Source organism: Drosophila tropicalis, unplaced genomic scaffold (assembly GCF_018151085.1).
Source record: "Drosophila tropicalis isolate 14030-0801.00 unplaced genomic scaffold, ASM1815108v1 contig_39, whole genome shotgun sequence".
Classification (NCBI taxonomy): Eukaryota; Metazoa; Arthropoda; class Insecta; order Diptera; family Drosophilidae; genus Drosophila; species Drosophila tropicalis.
In genome coordinates, this window is record NW_027172851.1 from 264,591 (window position 1) to 291,937 (window position 27,347).

General features: G+C 38.4%; 3 protein-coding genes and 1 long non-coding RNA gene across 6 annotated transcripts; 1 reads left to right on the top strand and 3 right to left on the bottom strand.

The window, feature by feature from the left end:
* Window positions 1-1,716: 1,716 nt before the first annotated feature.
* On the bottom strand, window positions 1,717-4,592 carry TBC1D23 (TBC1 domain family member 23). The gene is made up of 2 exons (XM_068284284.1): window positions 4,400-4,592; window positions 1,717-4,223 (listed from the first exon to the last, which is right to left on the bottom strand). Exons 1-2 carry the CDS (start codon window positions 4,414-4,416, stop codon window positions 2,144-2,146), a joined length of 2,097 nt encoding a protein of 698 aa, XP_068140385.1. The 5' UTR covers window positions 4,417-4,592; the 3' UTR covers window positions 1,717-2,143.
* A 108-nt stretch (window positions 4,593-4,700) lies between these two features.
* On the top strand, window positions 4,701-23,353 carry Pino (Pinocchio). Of its 2 annotated transcripts, XM_068284285.1 has the most exons (6): window positions 4,701-4,853; window positions 4,913-5,033; window positions 5,427-5,583; window positions 21,049-21,121; window positions 21,981-22,230; window positions 22,297-23,353. In XM_068284285.1, exons 3-6 carry the CDS (start codon window positions 5,427-5,429, stop codon window positions 22,504-22,506), a joined length of 690 nt encoding a protein of 229 aa, XP_068140386.1. In that variant the 5' UTR covers window positions 4,701-4,853; window positions 4,913-5,033; the 3' UTR covers window positions 22,507-23,353. The 2 variants fall into 2 exon arrangements, with proteins under 2 accessions (XP_068140386.1, XP_068140388.1); XM_068284287.1 differs by lacking the exons at window positions 4,701-4,853; window positions 4,913-5,033; window positions 5,427-5,583 and adding an exon at window positions 19,216-19,590.
* On the bottom strand, window positions 7,257-12,096 carry LOC137572598 (uncharacterized). 2 transcript variants are annotated; one of them, XR_011031705.1, is made up of 3 exons: window positions 11,947-12,096; window positions 8,046-8,161; window positions 7,257-7,984 (listed from the first exon to the last, which is right to left on the bottom strand). It is a non-coding gene; the product is annotated as an uncharacterized lncRNA (long non-coding RNA). The 2 variants fall into 2 exon arrangements; XR_011031706.1 differs by lacking the exon at window positions 11,947-12,096 and adding an exon at window positions 8,470-8,488.
* Window positions 23,354-24,886: 1,533 nt separating the features above from the next.
* Window positions 24,887-27,160, bottom strand: LOC137572578 (uncharacterized). The gene is made up of 4 exons (XM_068284329.1): window positions 26,943-27,160; window positions 26,574-26,871; window positions 26,293-26,508; window positions 24,887-26,238 (listed from the first exon to the last, which is right to left on the bottom strand). Exons 1-4 carry the CDS (start codon window positions 27,105-27,107, stop codon window positions 26,114-26,116), a joined length of 804 nt encoding a protein of 267 aa, XP_068140430.1. The 5' UTR covers window positions 27,108-27,160; the 3' UTR covers window positions 24,887-26,113.
* Between the last annotated feature and the right edge of the window lie 187 nt (window positions 27,161-27,347).

The following is a 27,347-nucleotide window of genomic DNA, read 5'->3' on the forward strand; positions in this document are numbered from 1 at the left end:
CTGATTAGAAACTATAAAACTATTGCGTGTGTTATCTTATGCGCCATGAAACTAGTTGATTTAACTATTTTTACTTATCTACTTTTGCCGGCAACTTGACAAAATTTAAACGCAAAATAACAAACGTGCGTCTAAGTGAGTCATTAGTTTTAAAAGATTTACTCGATTGACAAAATAGTCCTTTCTGAGCCTGCAATTTTTCATTTCCAAGTAAATCAAAGCAAGACTAACAAAGATCTAATCTCAGACTAGATATTTGTCTAGAAATAATATCGTAACTTGTAATCTATTATTTTAATTCCTTTGCTTAAAATTAGGTGCATAAAAATTGTGTTCTTGTAGGTGTTTTTTATTTTCTTGGCATGCTGAAATATATATATTATGTATACTTCTGATCCTGACTGGTAGGGCAAGTCTCATTAGCAGATGATGATTGAAGACCCACCCGATGAAATCTTCTGCGGCTTCTGTTTTTCATCGAATTCAATCATTGTCCAAGTCCGGACATATTTTAAATATGTATACTTAACAGCAACAAGAAAAAACAATACATTGTAAACTCCTATATTTCTCCAGTGTTAAACAAACCTGGCCCAGGCATTTCCTTTGAATTATCATGGTTTAACTTTTACAATTTGCAACCTTTCTGATTGTTCAAATTATCATATTTCATCTTCTTCTTGAATATTTCAGATCCTGGAAAGATCCTGAAGAAAGCTGAGATAAGAAGACTTTCTCGTTTAATAAAACATCAACAATATCGCGCAAGTCCTGTGAGAGATCAGAGGAATTCTAACGACGCGTCGTTCTAAATCGCATTGCGATAGTCCCAAAGGTGAGTTATCAAAATCTTCTTCATATAAATGACTGAGAAGTCTACTGAGCGAATGTTTTTAGTTTTTTTTTTCATTTATCAAATTATGCGGGTGTCCAATTTCAAATGTTTTCAAGAAACCAGTAATCGTTATCATTTATTTCCTTTTTTCCAATTCAGCCGATGACAAATGATTGGTAACCGGCTGCACTTTTAATTTGTGTATAATAAAAAACAACTGACAAACTTTTTATCTGAACGGGGAATTGCTGATGATTTATTGCTGAAAACATATGGTAGGAGTTTTATATAGAAATAGCTTGGAGCTGAATAAATGGTTTCCCCGTGCATATTTCAGCTCAACTGAAAGCCGCAACTTTACATCTCATCACGTATACGCACGGTATGACGAATAAACTAATGACACACAGGATAGTATTTGGGGATTATTGAAGGAAAACACAGCAGCAGGTTGTCTCTTTAACATCAGGAGGCTTTTCCAAAGGATCTCCAGAAATGTAATGGCATAACTTTTTATACAATGCTAAAACTTCATAGTTGATTATCACAAACAAATAAAGTAAATCGTTAATTTATGTTTTAGGACGAAGCCGAGCCTAAAATAATGGTTGTTTTCAATCTAAGAAAACGTCGGTTTGAGTCTCACTAGAATAAGATCTTCTGAAAACAATTGTCACCGGCAAGAGCCTAAGATTTCTTATAAAATCAATTCGTATTTTGAATTCACTAAATGAATGGTTTTATTTCCTTCTCACTGGAAACCCTATTCAATTTGATTCGGCTAAGAGCTTTTTGTCGACCGATTGTTACTATGGCATAGTAGTATGTTAAATTTCACATAGGACAAGTCGAAAAAATATTTTCTATTGATGCAAAGAATATTTCGTGTTGAATATAATACATTGTTTTATTTATACGTTTCATAACTGCAATAAATATTAGTTCTTGGTTTTGTATTTTCCTAAATTTTTTGTCTACGTTGCGTTCATTTTTATATCTTTACATGTTTATAAGTCACAAGGCAGAATTTTGTAAAGGTTTTCATTAGATTTGCACCTGGTTAATATTTGAGCGGATGGAAAGGTGGAGGATGGGAGTGGGGGTAGGGGGGAATAGTCTGTAATATTGGGAGAGTTAGTGTGTGTGTTTCGTATGTTACAGTTGCCACTTTGGTTAAATAAAAAATTGTTTACGACTACAAGGAAAACATTTTGCCAATTTTTTTTTGTTAAAACTACATTAGTTGAAGATTGCACTTTGTGTATGTGTGTTTGTGTGTGTGTGTGTATGGTTGTCTAGCCGCTCTTCCTACTTGGCATTGTCGAGCACATCGATTATATGCTTGGAGACCAAGGCAGTGGCCGCTGTGGCATTTGGTATGAGGAAACGATCCATATCGGTAATGAGCAGGCCATCGCCATCGGGAAACCCGTACTTGAAGGTGATGAGGTCCCGATGTCGTTTCTTGGCCGTAATCTTGACAATACTGGCCAATGGACGCCGCACCATGACCTGGGCCTGGCCCCGGCCTAATTCGCGCAGAACGACCAGTTGAGAGGGCGTGATAATCAAATGGCTATCATACATATAGCCATTGATGTGGACCTCCTGGCATTTGAATGCATTGATGATGTCGGCCGTTTTGAAATATTGATTCAGCTGAACGATTTCTTTGGAGTCGGCCGACGGTGTGCCAACCTCACCACCCGCCCCATTTATTTCTGAATTAAAGGTGTCCTCGGTCTCGTCGTCGATGCTGAAGACGGGCGCCACATTCCTGTAACGTTTGCCCTGGCGCTCCTTGGCGCTTACATGGCGATCCTGGGAGGTGGCTGCTTGCATTTGACCGCCAGCGCCTAAATTATGATTACCATTTTGGGCACTAGGATTTACTATGATGTCCAATAGTTTACCCTTGACCTCTGCCGATTTGGATTTCATGACAGCCGAAAACTTGCTGAAAAGATCTGTGGACGATTGGCCAGATGCGGACGCGGAGGATGCCTTAAGAGGCACCTGCTTTACTTGCTGATGCTGTTGACAAACCAAGCACTTGGCCACGTTGTGATCCTCCAGACAGTCGGCCATGTGATCCCCAAAGTAATCGTGTATCGAGGTATAGCCTCCAGTTAGCAAAGACACGTAATGTGTGTTCTTTTGCAGGAATGAGGCCACTACCATATGTGTATACTGATCCTCTTCCACCCGTCCGCTGCCCATAAAGCACAAATGCTCACCGCCGGCATTTGAATTGGCCTCGATCGACTGGCGCTGAGCCGCCAGAAGGCCCTGGACGGCAGTGGCAAAGGCCACTGGTTCCTGCAGCATAAGATTACAATCCAAATGAAATGCTGTGGACAAGTGTCCAGCATTGTATTGCTCCGCTGGACGACAGTCGACCAGAAAGAAACGCACTGCATCTGGTATGGGAAATTCACTTGCCGAATTCTCTACAAGTTCATAAACTGACACAGGAAGGCACAGTGCCTGCGACACCTTGGTGGACTCCTCCTGGCTGCGGGGCGAATCGTTTTGTTTGCCATACAGCGCCTTGAGGAAATCCGTTTTGAATGAAGTGGGCGTCTTTAGGGCATAATACTGGGCCAGGGAGCAAAAGTCGTGGACATCATCTACCTCCAAAGCACAGGGCATATTGCTAAGGAACTTGATAATCTCCTCCTTGGACGAAGAGTTGGCCTTCATTTGCAGTATCTGTTCTCGACCATTGATCAGTATGATCAACGCCAGGAAAAACACCATAAACGGGTCAGCGTTTTGAAAGTACAGGTCCCACATGGCAATTATCACCGAAAGGCTGCTGCAGGAGGCGAATAAGGACTGGAACCACGACAACGAATAGAGATCGGGAGTAATCTTTTTGGTATCCAGAACACTGCACAACTCTGGATCGTGGTAGAGCAACAGCAGACGAAAGACGTGGAAGACGTTGCCCTTCGGCTTGCAACCTTTGGGTATATAAGTGTCCCGTATGGCCTCGAACAGATTGAAAGTGTCCGAGCGATTCAGCTTGAGAGCAAACAGCGGCAGGAGCAACTCAATCCAGCCATTATCGGGTTCATATTGTAAATTTCGATTCTTGCAGTAGAACGTCATAATGGACTCGAGATCCGAGACAACGGACACCTTGTCTTCCTCCTCATTGCCCATCCGATCTACATGTCGTTGGCAATCTTCACGCAACTGGCTTTGAAATGGCAGATCGTATATCTCATTGAACAGCGACATCTGATCCGATTTGTGGCGCACATCCAAGCACACTTGCCACACATCTGGACGTAGTGCCTCTGGCACTGCTTTCCCCTGGCATATCGTGAAAATGTCATTAACATTGCAGTCATCAAGCAAAGCCGACTCCAGTTCAATTATCCTGTAAAAAGAAATCAAAAATTAGTCATGGCAGGAGCGACGTCAACGTGTCTAATTTAAATTAGTGAGCTGCAGCGCTGATAAGAAGTCGACGTCACGCCGCTGTCGCAGCGCTGCCTCTGCTTCTGCCAATGTCATTACTATTACTTCTGCTGCTGACTCAAACGGTTTAGTTACCACATATTCTCTTCCATTTTGATAATTTTTCAATTTTGGTTTTCTCTTTTAGTTGGTCGAAATCAGTATGTGCATGTTTCTTGAGTTGTTTATTCTAATTGTTTTAAGATTTTCCGAATATATTTTGGCCAAAAACTTGTTGTTGTTGTTCGTCTCATCAGGCGTTAGTACATTTGACCATTTGGCCCCATTTTCACAGAGGCGCCACCTGCATTAATTTCGACATCGATAAACGATAACATATTGAGGACTGTCAATAGTCGACATTCGGTCCGATAACTGATAACAAATCGATATACAAAATTATCGTCTGCACTGAAAAAAAAAAAAAAACAAAATAAAACACAGGAATATTTGAGCCCCGGTATCCATCAGAAAATCGGGTTTTTGGTGTTTTTAGAGTCCTTAGTCTCTGTTGCTGTCATCTGTACACAATGGATTCTTGTCGCTCTTGGTGGGTGCAAAGTATTCCCTCCCATTTACAACAATTAACATAGGGCATTTTTTCCACAGATATTTCGCCTGCTTCTCGTGTTCGTAAAAACTGTTCAGAGGACTAACAGGACGTCTACAGCGCAAGCAGCAGTAGTCGCAGCAGGATAAACTAAGATTCGTCTTTCAGCTTGGAGCAAAGGTGAGCTTGCACATGGCAAAAATGAATAGCAAAAGCAACAACAAACCTTCACCTACATTAATAAAATGCATCGCGTCTATCTATTGATTTTGCATGCAGGCCAATCACCAAAGATACTTTAATATGTACATACTTGCACGCGTCTGTACATATGTATGTACATAAGTGTGTGTGTGTGTGACAGGGGGATAGCAACAGCTGTCCTCCACTCACTTCCCCGCCCCTGTGCCAACGATCCACCTAGCCCACGCCGTCAACTTTACTATTTTTGTCTTGTCATTAACTTTGGTGCATTTTTTTGTTGCTTTTGTTTTTGGCCACGTGTATAAAATGCATTACTTTACTCTCCCACTCTCTCTCTTGCTATATGTATTTCTCTCTCCTCTTTGTCAGATGAAACAACGCAGCAGCAACAACAATAACAACAACAATTCTCATATTGTAACCGAGTGGGAAGATGGCATCATCTTCGATGTAGACGATCCCGACTTTTGTAACATCGCCGGTTCAGGTGCTACTGCTGCTGCGCTAAGCAATTTGAATTTTATGGGTAAATACATTCATATATGACTATAATTAGCCTAGTGTCGAGCCAACCAAGTGTGTATTTATAGTCTAGACAAGCTACTAGAACTGGTTAATCAATTGATTATTGTTCCCTATTATTATCAACGTTCAACGCGCCAATCGCGTGCTGGAAAATTTTTTGCAATGTTTACCTTTGCTCTGGCCTTGCAACAGACCTGGTCATACCCCCTTATCAACGAAACGCCTTACGGGTTTTCCTGCCATAAACTGTGTTAACTCTAAAATTGTTAATACCATACATAATATACTAGACTATCTGTATTAGATAAGCGCCACTTATCTTCCACACTGGCATTTTCCAGTCCGTCTCTTCTATCGATTTTAAAAGGTTTTATGATTTAACATAAATAATACGAATTCCTTAAAGCATTTTCATATACATATGTATGTACATATGTACGGTCTACACAAAGAATATATTTTAGTTTCAAACCGTGTTCAATTAAAATGCACATTAATTTTAAATAGAGATTCCGTTTCCGAAGCTCATAATGCATATGGCCCGTTCTATTTAAGTCGGAACAGAGCTGAATACATCCCCGTGGACCGATTTGAGTCTTAAACTATTCCATGAACAGATCTTCTTTCGTTAAAATGTTGCTCCTTTAACTATTTTCAGTAACGGTATTAGCAGGACGACTTTTAAAAGGCACTCCTCCACCGAAAGAGTTCAGAGAATGGATACCCCATTCCTGTTCCGTTTTACAAAGAATGGAGTATATACAATTTTAAATTGAAATTGTATTTTGATTACTGGCCAGAAAACACTCGAAAACGAGTAATAGTGAAATTCATTTCTACTGCTTTCGGAAGTTATTGGTTTACTTGCTGATAATTACGCAAGTCGACAAAACTCTGACCCAGAGATCAAAAACCACTTTTCGTATCAAAAAAGAAATGAATGTACTGTGGAAACTCCCGTGGGTGGACACACGCGGCTCCAGTGTTTTTGTTCGCCTGAAAGACTGTAAGGGCTAGGGGAGATGTCCGCCTGCGGATGATGTCCATGACTAGAGCTTTCACTGTAGTTGAAAGTATGACTTGTTCATTTGAGTTGCTGTTGAGTTGGAATTTCTTTATTAACCGCAGCAAAATCCATTAGTATGAGTCTGGGACTTGTCCCAGTTTTGTTGGCCTGTCCTATTGATTAATTAAGATTATTAAAAAAATAATAGTTAAACCGAATTTATCCAGAAACGTTTAGTGCTTCTCTCAGTCTATAAAACATTTTTAGAAATTTATTTGAATCGTCAATACTAGAAAACCATTTATCATTAAAAATGTTAATTAAACAAAAGGTCAGTCAAAACTTAACGAATTTGTGGGTTGTAAATGTATATCTCTTTAGTTAGATTGCCGCTTGAATTGTCGTAATAGATTAACGAGAACAAGGAACATTTCGCCATTGAATGAAAAAGTCGTAACTAACAATAAGAGGTTGTTCTTGACCGCTATTTGATAGCTCAGTATATAGCGGGGAAAAGTCCTCCCTCTCCTTGGGGAAAAGGGGACAGACTTCACCTGGCCGGAAACTGATTGTTTGGTCTAAAATACTTTTATTAATCCCCATCAATTGCTCTAGTTATCGCCTTTCAACAACAGGCCCCAGCCCCAAACAATAACTTTATATTTATTGTAGCAAATATTAAAAGGCTATCAATTATACAATTTATTATATTAAAAGAATGTTCGAATGCTCGATTATAATCGCATGTTTTATATATAGGCATATATATATATAAATTACTCTGGATATTTTTGTCTCCACTTTTTTTAGAAGACCAACGACGGTAAAAGACACCCAGCTAGCTCATCCATCCATCAATTACGTGTCCAGCCCCAAAATTAATTGCTTTGTCTAATAATATTTTTGTGTTTTTTGTTGTTCCAACTACGTTTTATCTACGATCTGAGATTAGGCGTGCGACGCACCCGCTCCACTTGTCTCGCTTTTGTTCACACGTTCCGCTTGTCCGTTGCGAATTTGTGAAATTCACGAGTTTAGCATGTGACTACGCCGGTTCGACCCTTCCTTAAACCGTCAACTAATTGTGCAAATATCAATCTGTGGGATTATGCCAGTTGACATTCAATGGGAATGGAAATTTTGACGAAATGAAATAACAAATGAAACCAAAAAAAAGCAAGTGCTTTATGACATTAGCGTGAGTCTCCAATATTCGGCATGCCTAATATTCTAGCCGACACGTGTTTGTCGTTTAAGGCTTTTAAGACCCAATTGCGTGAGTCGTGGCTATAAATGGGCATGGCTGTGAGCAATGAGGTTGCCAGGAGTTGGCATCCTTAAGATCCGGACTCAAATGCGGAAGCACGACATGAGCATTTTCGTGTCTGTTGTTTAACTGCAAATGAAAGTCATGATTAAGTTGGAAAAAAAAAACGAATTTGCAAATGTTTACCCACTTGTTTGTATGGATTTCTTTTCAATCTACTTGGGTGTCAATTTTATTTATCTACCTTTGGGCTTTGTATTGAAATTTGGTACAACATTTTGTCATATCAACTAGAGATGATAATTTCTGAAAATAAACAGAAATACGATCATAAGTTTTTGATCTGTATATACCACAGTCTGGACTGAAATATTTTTGAATTATATAAAGGATTAGTATGATTCCTTTGTCCAGATTTGTTCCAGATGTCCTGTTCGTCTTTTTTATGGCAGTTAAGTAATATATTACTCATTGTTAGTTTGTTTCTTTTTGGTAAAAAGAAGTCACTTAATAAAGAATAATGTTGTATATGGCAATCTATTTCCATGTCATATATGTACATATATCCTTCAAATAAAAAATATATACATATGTATGTGTTTTAAAGAATTTACAATTTAAGCACTACACAAATACAAAATTAACGTGAATTTCGGTCCACAAATAGTGGCACGACCCGTGCACATCTTAAATATCAACAGGGTGAATTTAAAACTATATTTTGATAAGAAAGAAAATAGAAGATCTGAGTTCAGAAGGAAGAGCTGAGCTAGTCTTGTCTGTCAGCCTAAATCATCGTGAACTAGTTGCTAAATTTTAAAGCCATCGTGCTGAAATTGGGCCTTTGACTAGTAAAATTCATTCGGTTTTAGGTATGTGCTAATCCAGATGTTCGGGGAGTGATTTGCTTTCTATTACCCTGACTCAGGTGATCTTTTCATATATGTATGTATGTACATTCTATAGCTAACATATTTGGTTTCCTTATCATGCGGGAGTGATCATCCCGCACATCTTATCTCCTTTTTGGAATTTTTCAATTCGCATTGTTTGTGGCTTCCACTGAAAGATCTTCTCATGATTCATGCAATCGCGGGAGTTGTCTACTGTCTAGACTAAACAACATTTTCCTTACACAATTCATTGCACTTAGAATTCAGTTGGCGGTTTCTCATGCACCCCGTGTGCATAAGGTGCTTACATAAACGCTTATTAAAAATGACAAACGTAATGACAATTTTTTCTTTAGTGAAAATAAGAACGTCGCACATACATATGTATGCAGGCATGTGTGTATTTGTAGGTATGTATTTTGTCTGTCTGTCAGTTTTTATGTTCCCATGCTCATTATAGTCAAACTGAACGAAACGCCACGCGCAGTCCATTTGGACTTGTGGCAAAGGGGACGACGCCAACGCCAACGGCGACGTCGTAGCCTCTCTCTCGGCTGATAAGTCTCATTGTCTGGCCTCATATTACGCAGCAGCCAGCTCCACCTCCAATTTGGCACCGCATCGAAAGTTGATAGCCGCAGCAGCAGTTCCAGTAATAGCAACAAAAGTGGAAGTGTGCTGACTGACCAACCGGCCAACCGACCGACTGACCGTCTGGGCACAGGTGATCATGGAAAATGCCCATTCGGTATGCAATCTGATAATTCTTTTTGTGGTTTTAGCACCATAGATCGAGCTAACCAGCTCTGAGTTCATGGTTAGATTCTGGTTTCAACCTGAATCGGCCTCCAAGCGCCGATTCATTTGAGAAGCAACTGGTTATAACCTCTCCCAGCTAAGCCAAGCCCCCGCCCGTTGACTCCTCTAATGCAAGGAACGACATGAACATTGTCAGCAATTCTTTTGGCATTCAGCCGGTCTCAGGGCTGGATGGGGGTTATACATTTTCCACACTGAGAGAAAAAAGTGACGTGTATTTTGAACTCGGTTAAAACAGTCAGCAGTTATTATGTTGGTAGTTTCTTTGATTTATAGCAATATTTTAATCTCAAAGATTAATTAACTTCAAAGACCGAAAATGTTTACCTCAATTCACCAGTGCTTGAAATTTAAAATTATTAGTATCTCATTCTTAGAAAATTGGTATGTTTTAAAAACTCTTGATTGCAATCTTTGGATTTCAAGTGGATTTTGGTTTATCAAGTAACCGCATACTGTAGGCAATCGAGGGGGTCTGGACACCCCACCAAATATCGAGCTCTTCACCATATTTTGACCTCTTTACGCTGAACCTGTGAGTCTTCAAACTGAACGTTTCATTTTGATACATTTTCATTCTAAAAGAAGCCCAACAGCGAAATTACTCAAATTGTTTTGAGTTGCAAAATCTTGATCAATTTTTATTCGGAGAGACCCCTCAGAAATATTTTTTTCCCTGATCCGTCTAAGATTCACATTGTACACAAGACAAAGTGGGTTTAAATTTTCTATAAAATTACATTAAACAGAAAGTTTCTCTGCTAAATTGAGTTGTTTATACCAATGATAAATCTACTATATCGACATCTTAACATCAAACATTTGTATACCCTATGATAAGTTACCTATACATAAATTTCAAAGTACTTTTGCCATACTACTCCAAAAATCTTAGAAAGAAAATACTTTTTAAACGAATTAAAACCATTTCTTTCAACAAAATTAGAGTAATTTTTGTACTTATGTCATCCTGAAACATGAACGGGTTCAGCAGGTCTAAACAAAAGGGTTTTTTGAAGACGTCGATAAATCCTGTCTGTATTTTCCGGATCCGTCCACGTCCTGAAGTAAATAAAGCAAAACAGAATTGATGTGGAATTATATGACTAATCTTACTCCTAACCAGAGGGCCGGGGCTAACTTCGACCGCGTCAAAGTTTGTATACCCTTGCAACTTTTTTGGTAACTCTATCCTTACCTATTAGCCATCAATGTGGAAGAACGTTTTATCTAAAAAGGCTTAAGCTTGAGAAAGAAAGGCCTACAATCATAGGAAATAACGAAGATATTGATCAAAGTCACTTTTTTCCACCGATCGTTCCTATGGGAGCTATATGATATAGTCACCCGATCTTTATCAAATTCGGCACAGTCATTAACATATATATTAAATTAAGAAATGTTTAATTTAAAAGCAATCGCGTTAAAAGTAACGAAGTTATTTACAAATGTCACTGTTTTCGACCAATCGTTCCTATGGGAGCTATATGATATAGTCACCTGATCTTGATCAAATTTGGCATAGTCGCTTATAGGCGTAGTAAACTCTCTAATATTAAGTTTCACGACAATAGCTCAGAAAATAACGAAGTTATTGAGAAAGTCACTGTTCGTGACTTGGCCGTTTGTATGGGAGCTATATGATATAGTCACCCGATCTTGATCAAATTTGGCATAGTCGCTTATAGGCGTAGTAAACTCTCTAATATTAAGTTTCACGATAATAGCATAGAAAACAACGAAGTTATTGAGAAAAGTCACTGTTCGTGACTTTGGGGTTTGTATGGGAGCTATATGATATAGTGGTCCGATCCGGCTGAATCCGAGATATACAACGCCTGCAGTATATACAAGCCTACGTGCAAAATTTCAGCTCTGTAGCTCTTACGGTCTAGGAGGAGTTTGCGTTGATCCAGACGGACGGACATGGCTAGTTGAACTCGTCTCGTCGTGCTGATCAAGAATATATATACTTTGTATGGTCGGAGATGCTTCGTTCTATGCGTTGCACACTTCTGACCAAAATTAATATACCCTTTTTGCAAGGGTATAAAAACAGGAGACTTTGGACACACCCCTGTCCAAATTGTCAGTTGTGAATCGTTTTACAGATTACAAAAAGTAAATTCTTGTACTAAAAGTAGTTTTCTCCGTGTACAGATTTGCGGATCGATATGTGTATGTATGTGTGTTTGTATGTGTGTGAATGGAGGATTGATTTCAATTCGAATTCCGTATTCATTCATTTATTAGTTTGCTTCATTGTTTTATTAATTTACAATTTTAACACACACACGCACACTCTCGCTGATAAAACATGTCCACATTGCATACAGAAAAACTCTTGTCACGGCAGTAGAAATCGGTTCAAACTGGTACCTCGCTCGACACTTTTCTCGTCCAGTTTTCAGTTGCTCTGTTTGGTTGGTACATCTGAGTAAACGTTTCATACGACGCAAATCTAACAGAGAGGCGAGTAACCATTATGATCATCATGATGACGACAAAAACGACTGCGTTGACGGTGGGCACAGCGTCAGACGACTTTAGTATATGTTTTATATTGACTAACTAGGTTTACCCGCAATAACTTGTCGTTGTTGATTCCCATTAGCATGGGGGGCCAGCCACTTGTTGGGCCCTTAGTTCCCACCCTCCCCGCTCCATTGTCTCACGTGTAATTAACAAACTGTTGCATTATGCAAAATTGCTAATTAAGACTGTCCAGTTCTCCAGACTTTTGCAAGTGTTAATTGTGCGCACGACGGAGGAAACGGCAAGAATAATGTTCCCATTCTGTGTATCCCCCACTCGGGGGTTTCACTTGATGGCAAAATCGGAATTTGAAGTTCTATATAGTTGCTTGATTTATTTATTCATCAGATTCAATATGCGCCAGACGCAATTGCGGTTGCGATAATGCAAACTTTGAACTAATACTTTGAACGATCAATGCGATAAGTAGAACGAAAAAAGTGTTTTCCGGACCCATTCTAAACCACAAAACAAAATAAAATCGAAAAAAATGTTTAATTGTGTGTTAAGGTAGCGGCAGCCATTAATTTTAGTAAACTTAGATATCGTGTTTCAGGTAGTGAAATGTATACCAAATATGCAGTTAAAATAATCTTAGAAAAGTTTCACCTCATACATTTTTCAAATTGCTGTCTTGAAGGCATTAGCTATTTATAAACAAAGTTCATAAATAGAACGAAATTTTTCAAAAATTTTATGAAATACAATACAAACAACTTTCAACTTGCTAGCAGTAAATCAGAACAAACCAAAACTTTCTTAAGGATTCTAGTAACACCTTTATTAGTTCTCTTTAAGAGGGTATATGCACCTGGAATCCTGAAAAAGGCAGATTTGTCAGGTGTGAGAGTTTTATGACTAGTATTAGGCGCATTAAAAAAGGCGACTCACAGGTTAGTGTCATGGGACCCATCCTCTAGAGAATAGACCCATCTCTACTAGGTCGACTTTCATACAATAAAACTCAAGCAGCTCTTGACTGCCACATATGCAGACGACAGATGCCCCTTGGGGGCATCGGAAATTATCAACAGTCAACTCAATTTTGCTGCTTAGATGGAATGTTATAATCAACACGGATAAGTCGCTGCATATTATTTTCGCCACTCACACGGGCAACTGCCCTCCAGTCTTCCTTAATGGAACACTTCCGAATGTGGATAAGGTGAACTACCTTGGCTACGCCTGTGACAGGCGTTCAACCAGGAAAGTTCACAACAAGGGCAAGAAAACTCATCTTAAATCTAAACTGCTCTAATTGTTGTGGTTACTGGGCAGGAGATCCAAACTCAGCTGATCTAAAGGCCATTCTGAAACCTGTATGAACTTATGGTATACAACTCTGAAATTGAAATTCAGCACCGATTCCAGCGCCTTTTTATATGCGTAACTCAGTCATCCACTGAGACTTTAACATACCATCAGTTAGGTCCATGATCCAGAGCATAAGGTACCTCTGCAGGCTAGAAACCAATGGCAATGTATTGGGCGTTAACCTGCTGGACACCAGCATGGAGTCCAAACGTCTGAAAAGATATCACCCACTTGACCTGCCCCTTAGACCAGAGACGAACTGGCCGGATTTCCAACCTCCTAGGTGTAATCATATTTTAGATTAGGTCCGTTTTGCATCTTTGCCGTTCTAACAAGACAATTTCTCAAAATTTTTTTCCAATTTGGTTATTGTACAGGTATTTAACTCGATATACTTGCCTCTTAGTTTTTTTTGCTTAACAAATGTGACAACCATGTGTAAACAGTTTTGATCAAATCGAATTATTCAATACATCTAAATTGTCTTAAGATTCGAAGTTTCAAAGGGACACAAGTTAGAATTTGTCGGTAGATGCTCTACAGATATCGCGTTGTGAACAGGATAGGATGAGGTGTCTTTTGGATGTTTGGTCATGGGAAAGGTCTTTAGTTCAGCAGTAAATAGCTTTGACCAGAATAGCCAGAAAAAGGTCGATGGCCACTTCTTATTTAATAGTTTCTTCAAGAAACTACTCGAATGTAGGGAATCCAAACCTATTACATTCATTGTCATTAAGAAAATGAAACTGAAGCTCACTGTTGACAGTGGAAGAGATTTTATAAATATTTATTCAGATTTCAATAGGGAATGTAAGAACAAAAAATATAAACACCATGAAGAAGTTCTAGTGATATTAAAGCGATAACCTAGAGCTGTGTCATATTCTTAGTTTGCGGTCACCCTCAATGACCTCTGACATCCGAAACCGAGTAAAAGAAAGGAAAGTCCCACAGTAAAACGCAACTCATTCATTGTGTTTTTACGTAGTACACTCAAGGGTTGCACTCAATGACTGCATCTGAATAGATAACAGACAGTCGTTAGTCTATTAATAGGCTATATCCGTCATAGAGACGCCCTCTGTCCCCATCTGTCTCTCTAGATAGTATTCCATATTTCACAGTATGTAAATTTGTTATGCGGAACTCTTACAAAACATATGCAATTGTTGTAGGGGAATCTTCACAAATAGTTTCTGTTTCATTTACCCTTCAAAACGATGCCAAAGTTCAGGGTCTATACATTTTTTGCTCTAGCCATATTCTAATTGCCATTGTCAACAGTTCTGTGTCTGGCACAGCTCGTAAATCTCTGTCTCTCATCGAGGGGCACTTTGGGGCCCGTCTCCGTCCGGCGATAATCGCATTCGCAATCGCAATCAGAATCGAAGGCACACAATCTCTGCCCACTTTCGTTCGATCACGCCCGTTTTAACTGTTTACCTACATTTTACTTAACTTGAAGTACTTTTCCCCCATTAATTAAGTACATAAGCAAACGACTTGTGGTGGAATTCCACTAAGCCAAAGTTTGTTTATTCACGAAATCACAGAGCTATGCAAGGAAATCCCACGAAACGAGTTTACGTTTTTTAGTTCGAATGAACTCATTAGCATCAACATGCGACGAATAATATCAGCTCTAAATTCATATACATCTGTATGTATGTATGTGTACCCATGTGTGTTTGTGTATGTCGATAGATAAAGATTCTTGGTAAGTCATGAATCAGATGATATCGCCCACCATTTCGGCTCATGATCGAAGAAACCTATATACATATGTACATTGATAGGTATAAATAAGCATGTATTGTTTTTCGACTTCTGGATGAGATTGGGGAGTGGAGTTTCTGTTCCTGATTTCGCATTGACGTCAATGAGTTTAAAGGGGGAGCCCTGGTTGCCTTTTGTCTTTGCACTTTGGCTTCATTACGGCGGCCAAGAGGGTTAAGGGTGGCAGTGGGGGGCATATACATCCCATTTATTATTTTTATTTACTCACAAAACCAATAAAAAATAATACAAGACTTGCTACTTTCAGGAGCAGCTTTATTTACATAGCTGCAAAGTAAAGTTTTAAAACAAAAATAAACCGACAACGAAGAAATGAAAATAAGCACACATACAACATTCAAAATACGAAATACAAAAACAAAAGCAAATAAGCCAAAACCAAAGAGGAAGCGCATGTCTTTTCAAGCGGCACTTGTCTTTGCACTCGCACAGTTATTTCTTATGTATAATTCAAGCGTTTAACTTTGAAAAACAAATGCCAAGACCAACCATGGCTAACCCTGGGCTAAGCCAACCTCACATATGTATACCCATCAACAGAAAGACAGAGATGCATATCCATTAAATGAAATAGATAATGGCTTCATCAATGTTTTAATACTTTATATAAACTGAAAGCAATGATCTTCTTTGTCAATCCCAAGAATGCTCTTTAGTCATTAGACTAGACTAGAATTAGACTATTTCTTAACAACAAGTTAAATAAAAGTCCATAAAAGTAGGTATAAATGTGACTCTTGTTGAATTAATGGAAAGGGAGTCTCTTAATGAGAGTAAGTGATGAGACACTCTGTGATTATGTGGACAATCGGAAACACTGCAGTGAAGGTTGTCTCTTTAATAGGAGTTTATGGATGAATAGGACAGTGTTTCCAAATCGGAATTAGATTCCGACAAAGATACTTGAAAGGACAAGAAGAATAACAAGTTTATACAATTCCGAATTAGTTTTCTACTTACAAAATGTTAAAACATATGAATATTGTAGTTTGTCACTTTTTTGTACCTAGATTGCTAATGGCAAATGTGAAATAAATTTGTTATTAGTAAAAATGTGTTTTCTCTGTAAAGCACAGACCAGAAAACAGCTGTCGACTTATGTGAAATCGGTTATACGATGAATAACGGAAATTATATCAATTATATTATAAATATTTGAATGATTGGTTCACTTTGCTGATCTGAGACATTTCGATGAGTGTTATAATACAGAAAATCCAGTTTGAGTAACAATGATGAATCAGTTAGATTAACATTTTGATTCAAGTCATCGGTAACGGTTAAATAACGGTTAATCTACCAACAATATACATCGATCAGTGACTTTTAATCGAATATCAAGAGTGGAAATTTATTTCAAATGTGAATCATGATTTAATAAATCTGAACATTTCTTTATATAGGGTAATTTGATATCGTTGCACAACTGCTGCAAGTATTACGTTTAAGTTATCAATACATATTTACCTGAATCTATTTTTGAGAAAATTCGAGTATTTTGTTTCCCCAAGAGTATAAAAATAAGTACCCAAAACAAAAAACCAGAGAGTAAACTTAAAATGCAAAACGGCTCTTTATTAAAAAAAAAAAATACGCGAGTCAAGTTGCGGAATCGACTCTAAAATACCGTAGACATACTAAATAAATGGAAAGTGGAGGGAGCACTTATTTAATAACTTCCTCTTCCTGTCATGTCTCGAACAGACGCCGCTTTTACTGTCATCCTGGCGCCGCTTAGCCACAATAGTTTCATTTATGCCCTTCTTACGACTAGTTTAATGCATCTCCCTTTTGCCATTTCAATCGAACTTTAATGAGGAAGACGAAATGGGCGAAGGACCTGACAGGCTTGAAACTGCCTGCTAAACAGACGTTTGAGAAGGGGTATGAAAAGGTTTGGAAATTATGAATATTATTCAAATATTGTTATTTTTGGACTAATATTATCCTCATCTCCATTGTCTGACGCAATCTCAGTCAGCTTTTGTGTGTGTTTGCGAGGTATGAGGTGTCTTCTTCCCAAAGCAATTGCCGTGCGACCTTCCCAGATGACAATGGACCCCTCCGAACCAAAAGGCAATGAAACTGCGCCGCAGCAAAGTTGAATGCCAGTCGCGCAAAGTGTGCCGGAATATGGAATATGGAATGGAGGAGTAAAATGATTGGCATAGGAATGGTAGGGAATGTTTAGACACACAAATGTACATACACACATGTGTATAAGTGGTCTCGATTTAGCTTTCTAAATAAAAATTAATTGTTTATAATATACATTTGTATGTGTATGTATGTATAAACTATAGTTGAACCTCAACGTGCCTGCTGAATTGCATTAATATACATACATATATGTATATTTTTTTTTGGAAGCCGGGTTGGGGGTCTGGGTTTATGTAGGTATTATTCAGTTGTCTAGTTGTGCGCCCTTTTCGTTAAGCTGGCGAAATTTGATCTTTACGTCGTGCGACTTGCAACTTGGTTTATTTGAGAATCTTAGACCTTGCATGTGTGGAAAACTTTTTTCCTTTTAACATGCGAATGAAGTTTTTGGTTCGTTTAAAGTTTCCACTTTGTCTGTTACACTTTGAAATCGGTTTTGAAAGACAGCTGTTTGGAAATTTGCCCAGCGTAATAAATGCAAAAAAAAAAAAACACAAAATAAACTATATATGAAATTGGTGCTAAAGATAAGATTATGGTTATTGATAAAGCGGAACAATTGTTTATGTAGCGTATACTTATTTATGTGTGGAAAAAGGGCAAATTTTCAGGTTAATCATAAAAAGGCGGCATTTTACCTGCCCACAAATGCACCTGCTCATTGCCCGCCGCCCTCTGTGCCTGCCCAGTGTTTGGGTTACTCTTTTGTCCCCGTCCTTCCCAGCGTTCGCGGCGCTGTGAACTACCTGTCAGAGGGAAATGATTTGTTATTCAAATGAATTGATGACGCCTGACAACCGTGTTGTTCCTATTCAAAATTCTCTTGTTTTTGCTCCTCTTCGACTTGTTGTCCGAATTGCCTACGTCAACAACCCCATCATCATTGACGATTACGTTTAGTTAAAAATACTAAACTGTCCGATCTGTCCCATGGTACGTATACGTATTGACTTGATTTCACATTGAACTGCATCGGTTTGACCGCTTCATCATGGAGCCTATCGTCCTCCCTCCCTCTCTCTCTGTCTCTCTCTTTATCACTCTTGTTGTTGCTCTTTCTCAATATTGTTGCGTTAATGGCTGCCTCTCTCTCTCTCTCTTTGTTGCTGGCTCTCTGTTGTTGCCAACTACATATATACCGCTAATTTGGTCAGCATCTGACTTTGTTTTGGCATTTCGCATTGATTTAGACCCCCCTCATATTAAGGTTTATTACGTCTCCGACGTGTGTCTGTATATCATGTGTATCAGCTTGTCTCTCTCTCTCTATCTATCTATCTTTCTCTGTGTGCGTGTGAGTGGGCTGACAAGTTCAGTTCGTTAGCTTTGCCTTTTTCATTCCATATGCCCAGCAATATCATCGACGCCATACTCACAGTGGTAAAATTATAGTAAATTAAAAGTAGAATTTTTATAATTCCGTAGAACCAACAATCAGCAATTACTAAATCCGCCATTTTGTCTTGCTTTATTCTCTAAAAATCTGTCAAGTGGAAATTTCCCAAAAGATCACATCAAAACACCTGCAAACTTTGAGTTTTCTGGAAAATGTATGTTGTTTTCCAATTTTCTTTGTGTTAAATCTGTCTTAAGGTTCGTCGATCATGTTAGGTATATTTCTTGCTTGATCTTGAATACAGATCAGCTGACTGCGTTCTATGTGATTTATGAATGGTCTTTGCAATAATCCGACCCACTGTGTACAACTGCCGTTGGCTGTCTCTGAGCGAGCGTGCCTTGTTCGCTCTCGCACTCACTCGCTCTCTCTCTCTCTGTGTGTGTTGCTCTCTCTGTCGCTCGCGGACTATAAAAGCAAAGTGAATTCAGTCAATGGCTTCATTTGAGTCTTTCAGTTTGTCGTGCATGCCACTTGGTCTTTTGGTTTCAAGTTTAATAATAATAAATTATTGCCCCCAATTATAAAAGTGCGCTGCAGCCTCAAAACACAATTAAGCAAATTTTACCCCAAAGTGTTAACTGTCTAGCGAGTGTGAAAAGTTAGCAACTACAACTAACAACAACAACAACAGCAAATCAAAACAAAAGCAACAAGTAAAAACAATACCAATCAACGGTTAAAGTTAATTTCAAAGCAATTATAAATCAAAAAGCAAAACAAAAACGGTTCATACAAGGTGAACAACTAAGCTGAAATCAAAGCCCGATTTGGATTTATTAATTTCAATTGTTAAAACTTACGAAAAAACAAACCCCAATGTAAGTATTTATTTCCGTGACTCCCTAAATAAAACATAACACAAAAAAAAAGAAAAACTAAAATAGAAATAAAAACTATTACAAATCGTCGTCTCTGTGTAGAGAGAGAGTGTGTGAGTGGCCTTCTATAAATAAATAAAATCAAATTAAATGCAACTATACATTGTGTGTGTGTGTGTTTGTGTGTGTGGGATAAATTACAGCAATTTTTTTTTGTGCTTTTGCGACGTATCTGAAACGACTAAAGATTTGTATATATGCTAGGGCCGATCACCCTCCCCCAACCTACCCTGACATTATTCGCCTACCATTGAGACGAGGAAATAAATAAAAACAAGATACATATATTTAATAATGTATTAACTGTCCATTACAAGTGATATTTTGACTTAATCAGAGGTAGTTTATAGTTTGCCTACATTCAAACGACATCATCTAAGCATTCGGAACTGATCAATGAGCTGTTCCATAGTTTTGGTACAGTCCATGCCAAAGCACGTTCTGTTCCATTCTGTTCCCCTGATTCTTACCATGAATGCAATGCAATGCATTGCAAGATCTCTTGGGGGCTGTTAGCTTGGTTACATATGCCATGGTTAAATTTAAATTTAGCACGTCTCCTCTTTGTTATATTTTGATGTTATTTTCCTCATATGATATATTAACTAAATATAGAATACAGACAACAACAACAATAATAGCAGCACAACGCAAAAAACCAACAAAAATGAGACGAAAAGTCATGTGTTCATCCGTCTGACACTTCTCGGCAGCCTCTGCTCCGTGGTCTCTGGGCCTGTTTTATGTCAGAAATTAAATTTGCAACGTTGCCAAAATCAGCGTAACGACTGGCATGTGGCGCTCGTGCCGCAATAATGTTTTATATGGACCCAAACCCCACACCCTCGTTGTCCAATCACCCCCCCAGGCCACCGAATGACATTGTTTCATTAAAACATTTTAATTGTCTGCCAAAAACTAACGCAAAATAATAATCATTGAAGACTTATCGAGAAAGATGACGCATTATCATCATCATCATCATGATCTTCATGATGGTGTCCAGCAGTAATAATATTGTGGCCTCCATTGTGTCTTTTAACCGGATTTTAGCGGTTATTTACCCGCCCTCCTTCCAGCGCTCCTCCCCTTTTTCTGGGCCCCCTCCCCCACAGTTAGTTGTTAATTTTTTTACAAAGAATGTCGTTTGAGTTTATGTTTAGGTTTTTGTTTTTGTTTCGAGGTACAGTTGTGATCTGTGACATTTTAAATGGCACACGCACGCACCTGTACAACAATCTTGTTTACCTTGCAACAAATAGCATTGAACTCCCCCCTTCCCACCGCACTCTCCACAGTGTCTGCTCTTAATGTTAAATGACTCTTTACCTTGCATGTTGTTTTTATTGTACATGAACTTTTCCTTATGTTTTTCTTTTGTTGTTATTATATTTACAGTACCCACAGCAGCCAACATGTCGATTGCCAGCGTTCATGGTCCCCAAATAGCCGATATTTGCAGCCCCCTATCGTAAGTATTTCCATGGAATCTATATACTTTTAATTAACCTCATCAGAGTATTGTTAGATTGCTTACACATTTTTGAATACATCTAAATGATTCACATTTAGCTGGAAGCTTCGTTTCCGTTTTGTGGTTTTTCATTATAAACAATGTCAGGGCTAAAATACGAAATGGAAATGGAAATGGGCGGGTGACGGCGCCGTCGACGCCATTGACGCCGCCTGTAAATTATATAGACTCATTCATGATTTTTGCAATCTTATCGATCGGTACAGAGTACACGTTAACTAACTACAAACACCTGCAATATGTATGAATATGTGGCCACGACTTTGGCCCATTTGAGTTAAAAGAAGGCGTTGTTTTTCGTTGTTGTCGTATCCAACTAAAAGTCGGTGCCGGATTCACGTAATACTAAAGTCAACAAAAGGTTTCCAGAATGCAATTATTCAAATTCCTCACGCGAAGAGACCATAAAAAACAGATCAATCATTTAGATAATTGAAAATCGTTTTTACTTCATGGTAATTCTTGGGCCAACTTCTTAATCCGCCCCTGAATGTCTGTATTATCATTTTCACCTCTCTCTTTCTTTCTCTCTCTCGCTCTTTGACTAAAATAAAACCAACAAACGACGCCAGGCGCTTGCTCACATGATCGAGCGAAAGTCGCATCGGTTGCTCATTCGACGTCGTCGTCGCCGCCGCCGACGAGTACAGTTTCCGTCCCCCTACTTGCCCCTCAGCTCATTTAACACGCAACTCATTATCATAATCACGCCAAGGTCAAAAACGCGTGTACTTTCCAATGTGATTTGTCATAATGGCTAATCTCTAATTACTCAAAAAATTTCTTTTACTTGCAGTCATCATAATCTTGGCCTGTCAGCCTCGTTGCCAGATCTGGTTGGTAGTCCCCTGGAGATCAACATGGATAATGTCTTAACCATTGAGGAGTTGCGTCAACATATGGGCTCCTGCTTCACTTGCGGTGTATCCTGGACCGATGATCATGTCTCTCTCGACTGCAGCGAATGCGGTGGCTACAGTCTGGAGCGTTCCTGCCCCCTGTGTGATGGCCAATGTGGTGTACAATGGAAGCGTGACTTTGCCATGGTGAGTTGCAGCAGCATTTCGCCCATCTCGACTGGCTAACTAATCTTTTCTGTTTCCCTCTTGCAGTCCCATGCCTGCAGTCAAGCCCGCTGGTTGGGTGTGTGCATGAGCTATCCCGAATCATCGGCTGTTGGTCTCCAACTGCCAGTGACCACCACCGCCGCCACTTCCTGCGCTGCTGCTGCAGCGAATCAATTGCGTTTGGCCCAAGAGCTGTGTTCGCGTCTGGAACAACTTTCGACCACATCGGCGACGAATAAAACTACACGCATTTAAATTTTTGATTCGTTGGTCGAACAGTTCCTGCTACATTTGCTCCACCACCTAACTCCATCGTCCCAACCATAAGGTGGACCCATTCATTAGCGGCTCATCCACCGCCACCACCACCACCTCCACCACCACACAAAACGCAGTCTCTCACCTTTAATTTAAGGCTTAATTACTAAGCTTTTGGTTCTTAATTGTTGTCGCGTTTTTCTTTCTTTTTTTTTCATTTAACTTTTTACTTTAGTTTTCCTTTTGCCTATTCAACTTTTTGGACTGTATGCAGTTTTTTTGTGAAGCAGTTTTTTTGTTTCATTTTTATTTGTTTGCTTGCTTCTTAATGGCACACAAAATTTGTTTCAACAAAAGACTACTTTCTGCCTAGACTTTAGCCAAGTTTAGGCACCCGAAGTGATAACGGTGATATTAGCCAGAAAGAATCGTAAGCAAATAGAGAATTTAAACAAAAAATCAGACAACTAGCAAAAAACAAAAGAAAACAACTACAAAGAAAAGTAACAAAAAGTCTAACGATATAGCTATATAGATAATTTTTGTAATCGTTTAAAGATTGTTGTTAACGGTTTATAGTTTTAGTTGTTGTTGCTTTTTGCCTTGTGCGTGCGCCTAAGTGTTTTTTTGTTGATATTTCTATTCGTTGAGAACTACGACTATAACATGAAGGAACTAATTCGTTGGCTCAATAACTGAATCTTCCAAAATGCATAATGCTCAACACACAACTAAATTAAGCCAAGAAGAAGAAGAAGAAAAGAGGAATTGTACAGATATACACATAATATAGTGCACAAAAAACAAGGAGAAAGGGAAAAACAGAGAGTGAGAGAGAGGAAAAGAGATAACGCACAAGGAGAAACAACTAAAAAGCATTACTCAGCAAGTTAAAGATTTTCTGTGAAAATCCAAATGACATAGAAGTTTATATGCCTACATTATATATACCTATTAAATATATACACATATATATATATACTAAATAGATCTACATACAATATACATACTATATATTTATATTTTTAATGTAGAGATATCTTTTGTAAAAGACGAAAGCATATTTTTAAAATTAAAAAACCAACAATACATTTAAACAATAATGTTTTTGTTTTTTCCCAATTCACATTGTCTAGACCCACCTCTGGGTTTAGGTGTGGACTTAATCAACGTTTATGGCCTTCAGTCACCTGGTTAGTTGCTACTTGTCTCTACACCCGCTGGAGATTTACACCTCCAACGAATTTCGGATTATATTCAACTTGATTTGCTGGTCGTTATAAAAATGGGAACAAATTTCATCATCATTCTCTCATCTTGTTTATTTTATTATTATTATTACTGTGGCTGTTGTCGTTTCTCTTTGTCAGCGGTTTAGGGGCATCTTTATGGAGAAATTGTGTGTCGTTTTATTTAATGGCGGCAAGACCATAACAATTATTGACTTGTGGCTCTTTGATGTCCCATATTGGCTTTATCTTCTTTTCGTGGAAACATTCACAATGGTTTATATATAGTAGGTATATGTATTTTATAGCCCAGTGCAATGTGCATTTAATTAATGCATTACTCATTGATAACACCCGTATTTATTGCCTTTTTTTGCACTTTTCATGTTTATGTTTTCTTGATCCAATGTTATCAAAAATACGTATATGTGGGTTTAAAAAACTGTAATATAAATTATCTAAAGTCGTTGCTCTAAAACAAATTTCTTAGACGTAGTTAATCTGAAAATTTTCATGAAATTTGAAGGAAAGTCCCAAAAATTAAACAGAGTTTTATTGACGATTTGTTGGCACATTTTCAAATTCTTTTGATTTTGAATTACTATTTTTCTGGATATACAAAAGAAAAACCATTCAATGGCTAAACGTTTTAATATACAAGGAGTTAGTCAACGAATCATCAAACATCAAAAACTTGCATGAAAAACACAATTTAGTTGAGTTAAAAGGACATCCCTCAAAGGAGTCTATCCAATTTTGAAGTTAGCTCCCATAGCTAATTCTATCCGAAGAATCTCAAATCTAAATAAACTTCGGGCAGTTTTGGATCAACCAAAGCTAAGTTAGACCGAAAAAAATGATTGTAAAACATGTTTTTCGAGACCTGCGCCTTTAAATCTATTGAAAGTGTCAAATTTGGCATGAAAAATTTTTGTGTCGTTTTGTCTCACTCGCACCGTCATAATCAAATGGTTCGTAACACTTTTTCTTAGATGCTATTCGCCTACAATATGTTAATAAAAACTCGTCTAAATCAAAGACGGACTACACCACATACCGCTCTATTATCATTGGGACATCTTAAAGGATTTGAGGTATATCCTGTGAAGAAACATGCTTTTGTAAAAGAGTTGCAAAAAAATCGAAAATGCAAGTCTAGAATTTTATTTATTTTGATTTTTTTTAAGTTTCTACGAAATGCAGAGATGAATCTTATTGTTGATAGAAATGGTTTAACTAAAAAATTCAATTGTTAGCTAACTTATCAAATCATTTATGTGTAGGTATATTCATTTTGACAACGCTTAGGAGGTAGCATCTCCAACATTAGTTAATCTGATTATTAGTACTCATTTCATAGAAATTTCAGAACCTTAAGATGCAAAAAAGGAAATTTAATAACATGAATGATCAAAGCATGTGAAGAAATTAGAGATTCCAAATTAGATTACTATGAGTCCTTAGGGGTTTTGTTATTCTCCAAAGTCACCGAATGAATAAAGGACTTATTCACTCGAAAACTCAGTTTGCTCAAAAGATTTACTTAGTTGCATTCAAATTTTTGGTGTGACATCGCTTAGAGTGACCATTGAGTATCTGTATATTGATACAACTTGAAAAACAGATACAAAAATTTAGATCTAATACGTTTCCAATTTGCAATGTGTGAGTACTCATTTGTGTGATTCATTTGATTAAATTGATCATTACATCAATGAATAAGTTTGAGTACTTCTTCAGCTCTTGTCCTTATGCATTTCATTTTAGTTTTAAACCTCATTTATTCGATTGATCATAGGACTGAATGTCCCAAAGGTCGATTTGAATATATTCATGGAGCTTTCTTATACATACGTGATGTGTGTGGTCGAATCTCTGTTATATTTGTTTGTACTTTGTTGGAAGTTTTTGATGTAAAACGTACTAAACAGCAATTGTTTGCCAGTGACACTGGGAAAGGTCTCGTTTGCTATATCTACTCATGATAATCTGTGTGAATCAACATTTACATTGGTTTTTATTGGACCTAAAATACTTCAAACATTGGATATTTTGAGTTCAACTTTATCGGACGCTATATCTTATCTTAAATGTTTGAAACGGTGTAAACTAAATTCGGATCCGAAAGTTAGTTTCCTTAGAACTGAAAGATTAATAGAAAGTATCACCATTTGGTTCGATCAAGGTTAAGATGATCTTGTACCATAAGGTAATCCTATTTCACTTTAACCCCAATTTCCAATTCACCTTAGGCTCAATGTCTTCTATGGTACGATTTGAGTTGGCCTCAGTGTAAAGCCTTTAGAATAATACATGGGTATAAAATTTTAGCTCTAACATTTTAACGAAGCGTATTGAGGTGAGTGACCGGAATTTCAACAATATTTTTTGACCTGCGATGGGGTAAAGCAACAACAAAGACTTCGACTTCGACTCTTGCAGCTACGTCGCCGATGTCGGGTATACCAGGCCGGAGTATTCAGGGATACAAAACTGCTGCCTGTTAACAATGAAAAAGTTAGTTGGGACAACGACTTGGCCAGACCCTACTTACTGTTCGGATTGGCATCCATGTCCGTGTCATCTGAAACGGTGGATGGATCATACACAGGCAAATGGACTTGCATTTGGTCCAAGAGTTCACTTAGCTCTTGAGCATCCTTGGTTATGCTGCATAATTCCTCCTGCTGGAAATCTGGATTGATTTGCTTACACAATAGAATTTGACTCAGGACATTGCCGAGATTCGAGGGAGCAGTTCGAGAGGGGGCTGCAATGAAGGAGTTTACTTATAAGTTTATGGATGGAATCAGATGTCGAATTGGTCGGACGAACCATAGTAGTCGGTCATGTCGAGGGGAACCAGTTCTATTAGGCGATAACTTTTGACCAATTCATTCTGGAATTGCTGAGTCAGATGATAGAGCAAAGTGAGATGCGATCTCTCCGAAGGACTACTGAGACAGTGACGAGCCTGGGGGGTAATCAGGTGAGCCGTATTCTTGCATGCCTCCAGGCAGGTGCGTCGTAGTTTTCGTATTTTCTCACGTAACTCAGGTGAGTCACGCGCTTGTCCAATAAAGATGAGCATCTCACGGAATTGAGCCACCTGACAATTGATTTCCATAATGAGCTGCAGGCAGAAGGCAGGAGACAAGGCAGATAATTGCACAATAGTTTTTAATGGCCAACTAATTATAGAACCTTTTGAGGATCCCTCGAGGGCAAGAGTAACTGGGGCAAATAGATGGACAACCTATGGGCGATTATCGTTGAGTTGCGTATAGCCAAAGCCGTGCTACTAGCCACTCCCGTTGGCTTCTCCAAATAGGGATCTGTGCCGCCCGCTGCACTTCCGACTTGAGCCATGTTTTAATGCTAACTGCAGAGTGAATGGTTTATGTTCTAGGTTTTCTATAAAAAGGCCAAGAGGGTGTCCTAGCCACAAGCCACCTCTATTGCCACCAAGGCAACTAGACAACTGCAACAGCATCTGCAACTACATACATAAATACATAAGTACGTGTGTATGTGTATTTTGTTGTGTGTCATCTTATGCAAGCAAATTGCAGCCGTCTCATTACCTTGTGTCAACAAGTCACGGCTGCT